The 3857-nt window shown below is 40.9% G+C and overlaps 1 protein-coding gene across 1 annotated transcript; it reads right to left on the bottom strand.

The window, feature by feature from the left end:
- Window positions 1-2477: 2477 nt before the first annotated feature.
- On the bottom strand, window positions 2478-3555 carry LOC141638925 (uncharacterized). The gene has a single exon (XM_074448104.1). The coding sequence runs from the start codon at window positions 3475-3477 to the stop codon at window positions 2854-2856; it is 624 nt and encodes a 207-aa protein (XP_074304205.1). The 5' UTR covers window positions 3478-3555; the 3' UTR covers window positions 2478-2853.
- Between the last annotated feature and the right edge of the window lie 302 nt (window positions 3556-3857).

The raw sequence follows: 3857 nt of genomic DNA, 5'->3' as shown, positions 1-3857 counted from the left end.
TACTGCTTTTGTTTTGATAAGAGTTATAATTGTTTTGGGGGGATGATTTGGAGGCTTAATTAAGGTAATTGTTAGTTTATTTAGTCACCGAGTCGGAAAATAAGTAAAAGCATGCTCGGAATTGAAATACGGTGTGAGTTGAGATATATACACTCTAATGTATGTGTTATTTTGTAATAAATGAAATACAGAGTGATAGTTTATAAAATACCGTAAATAATAGGTGATTATTAATATGATAGGTGTTAGCTTTGCTGAGAATTTCTGTGTAAGCTAAAGTGACATTTGTTTAGGCTTAACCATTTAATTTTATCCTTGAGAATTTGATACATTCTCAATTAATAACAGTTAAAACCTTTATCTTTATGTATTTAATCCATTCAACAGTATTTCCGCCATAGGGGATTACAATATGAGTATCAAACTTAACACCCGCGATGGTAGCTCGCAAGGCAGCGTGGGAACATTATTGTAGTCTTTATCAACAGTCACACATCAGTTGAAGTTCATTAATTCTTTGGAGGAAAAATTACAAATAACCACCATGTATTTGCGGTTTTTTACAAATTACCACCACGTATTTGCATTTTTACAAATAACCCCCAAAATTCAATGTATATTCCCGAATCATCACCGTATTTTTATCCCGAGCATCAATTTTCTTATTTCCCGACTTAATAAGTGACGATTTACGTAAAATACCAAGACTACCCTCGATTGATCACACAAATACACCCTACCCAAATAACACCATTTCCCAATTCAATCAATTTCCTTAAATCCCTAATTTTCACGAGCAATCACAGATGCGGACTCAACTCGACATGAAACTTCTCGTAAAAATCCTGCTTACAATGACAAATTAGTACAAATGGCTGTGTTCCACACCCTACAGTGTCATCAAAAGGTTTACATTCACCCGTAAATTCAAACACGGTCGATTGGATTTGAAGTAGTGAACAATCAAAGAATCAAAGAATTGGTTACATGCTTATGTGAATCCATCAAAACCAACTCCATAGACTGCCTTAGAATTAGTTCAATTATCCTTTTCTTCATTCCTCGGGAACCAAAGCCTTATGCTTCTCACTGTCCTTGTTTCTACGATGTACACCCAAATCATCAATTGAAATTTTTCTACCAATCTTTAATTTGAAATGAACAACAGGTCGTCTTTTCAGAACTTCCTTTCTATCCATATCTATCTGATGCGATGACGCCTGCCCTTGAAAGCATGAATAATTTGTGCAAACGCCTTTACAAAAACATATGTTTCCCGTCTTTTTTCTTGCACAATGGTGGGCAAATTCAACCAAGATTGTATTTGGTTCTTCACTAGATAAATTGATCGATTGAACTGGGGATTAAAGGATTAGGGATTTGTGAATTTAAGATTTGGAAAAAATTAGGGATTTAGGGAAATTCATTGAATTGGAAAAATGTTGTGTTATTTGGATAGGGTGTGTTTGTGTGATCAATCGAGGGTAGTCTTGGTATTTTATGTGAATCGTTATTTATTAAGTCGGGAAATAAGAAAAACGATGCTCAGGATAAAAATACGGTGGTGATTCGGGAATATACGTTGAACTTTGGGGGTTATTTGTAAAAATGCAAATACATGGTGGTAATTTGTAAAAAATCGCAAATACATGGTGGTTATTTGTAATTTTTCCTTCTTTGGACGTTGGGACTACGGAGTAGGGATGGCAGTGGATCGGGGACCCGACCCAGACCCTGAGGGCCGGACCCTAATGAGTCGGGTATGAGTTTCATTTTTTCAGACCCAATGGATATGGGTCGGGTATGGGTCTTAAGAAAATATTTTGGGTTTCCGGGTCTAAGTTATGAGACCCATACCCGACCCTTTAGACCCTTTATTAAAGAAAAAAAAAAAATTAAAATTACAACTTTTTTGAATTTATACTGATAGACTTTAGAAACCCAACTAAAGTCTTTTTCTCTTCCCTCATAAAGTGATAAAACTCAACCAAACTCTTCTGACAATACCACCACTCCACCACTAACACAAGAAAACCATCACCACAACACTGATACACAACTAGCAACCACCTCTCTCATAGCCGGCGACCGACAACGGCAGATTAATAAACTCATAATGTTAAAGTAGTATGAATTTTTTTTTTAATATTATAGACCCCATAGCTGTTGATCTGATTACTAAAGTGGCTGAAACTCGGACCCGCGGATAGACCCAAACCCTCCCCTTAGCCATAGGGTCCGGGTATGGGTCCTCAAATTTTAGGCCCTTGCGGGTCTGGGTCGGGTACGGATCCAAAAGAAAAATCTCGGGTCGGGTCCGAGTCTAGGCGGACCCTACCCAAACCCTACCCATTGCCATCCCAACTACGGAGTATCATTATGGTAGTCTTTAACTCTTTATTGTTTCCAGTGGTTAAACAATACGAGTATTGTTTCAAGAAACCGTTTCAAGCAGAAAGTAGTAATGGCAAGTGTAATTAATTAATTAATTAATATATTAACATCTGGACAAAAGCATTCAACAATCTCCCCAAAATGTCATACATCCTACTCGGTAATTAATAATTAATTAAGACTTGCTACAACCATCATCAATTCATCATCATCTAGATAATACTAGATTAAACCAGACACTAATAATTAAAATTGCCATATCCGAGAGACATATTACTAATCCTAGGAGAGCCAGAGAAATGACTAACTTACCCAAAACAAATTTCCCCCCTCCAATTCATTCATTCACCACCATTACACCTAAAGACACACACTCCTTAACAACAAGGACTGCTACTTCTTACCAATAATAACATAATTATATTACTACTAATATAAAGCATCAAGCTTGGCATCAGATTAACGCGGGTTGGGGCAGTCCCTCGCAAAGTGTCCATCACCACCACATGAGTAGCATCCACCACCACCTCCTCCACTCCCACCACCGCCTCCTCCTCCGTACCTACCACCTCCACCTCCACCCCTGCTTCCTCCACTTGGACAATCCCTTGCCATGTGCCCTTCCTGTCCACATGAATAACACCCTCCTGACCCACCACCTCCGCCACCATACCCACCCCCACCCCCACCGTACCCACCTCCACCTCCACCATACCCGCCTCCGCCTCCACCGCCGTACCTACCGCCTCCACCACCTCCATTGCCACGATCATACCCCCCTCCACCACCGCTACCACGATCATAGCCACCACCAGAGCCTCCTCCGCCGCCTCCGCGCTTGCTACCCTGAACAGGACCCTCTCCAGGACCGGTGACGTCGACAGCCTTAGTGCGGCCTCCGTCTTCGGAGATCTGGAACTCGACATCCTCGCCGTCGCCGAGGCTGCGGAAACCCTCGGTACGGATGGAGGACTGGTGAACAAAGAGATCGTCACCGCCGTTAGAAGGGGTGATGAAACCAAAGCCCTTAGTATCATTGAACCACTTGACAGTCCCCTTCAACCTTTCGCCGTCTCCCGCCATGTTTTTGTTTTTGTATTTTTAAAGGAAGGAGATATTTTGTTAGGTTAAGTTGAGGAGGAGGAAGAGGGGGAGTGGAGGCAGGGGGATTATATAGTGGGAGGTCTGATGTTACAAGGGTTTTTGCTCTATGCCACGTGGCTTGTCTTATTTAATGGGCTTCATCTCTATTGCATGCCATCTGACGGTTGCTTCTTCTCCACCCTTGGATTCGAAGCTGGTCAAGTCAAGACGGGTAGTTGAGATTTCCCACCTCACCATATATTTTTACTGCTCTCTCTATTTATTGTGCCTCATTATTACTCCTACTTACTTGTTACCTACTTTTTCACATTAAACTTCACTTTACGACTTTACTTTTTTATGTCTAGCAACGCGTCTTT

Source organism: Silene latifolia, unplaced genomic scaffold (assembly GCF_048544455.1).
Source record: "Silene latifolia isolate original U9 population unplaced genomic scaffold, ASM4854445v1 scaffold_232, whole genome shotgun sequence".
NCBI classification, from domain to species: domain Eukaryota; kingdom Viridiplantae; phylum Streptophyta; class Magnoliopsida; order Caryophyllales; family Caryophyllaceae; genus Silene; species Silene latifolia.
This window is presented reverse-complemented; position numbering and strand designations above follow the sequence as displayed.

What these genes read in the sequence shown, in the direction of transcription:
- LOC141638925 (XM_074448104.1), bottom strand. Translation starts at nt 3,477, where the DNA reads ATGGCGGGAGACGGCGAAAGGTTGAAGGGGACTGTCAAGTGGTTCAAT.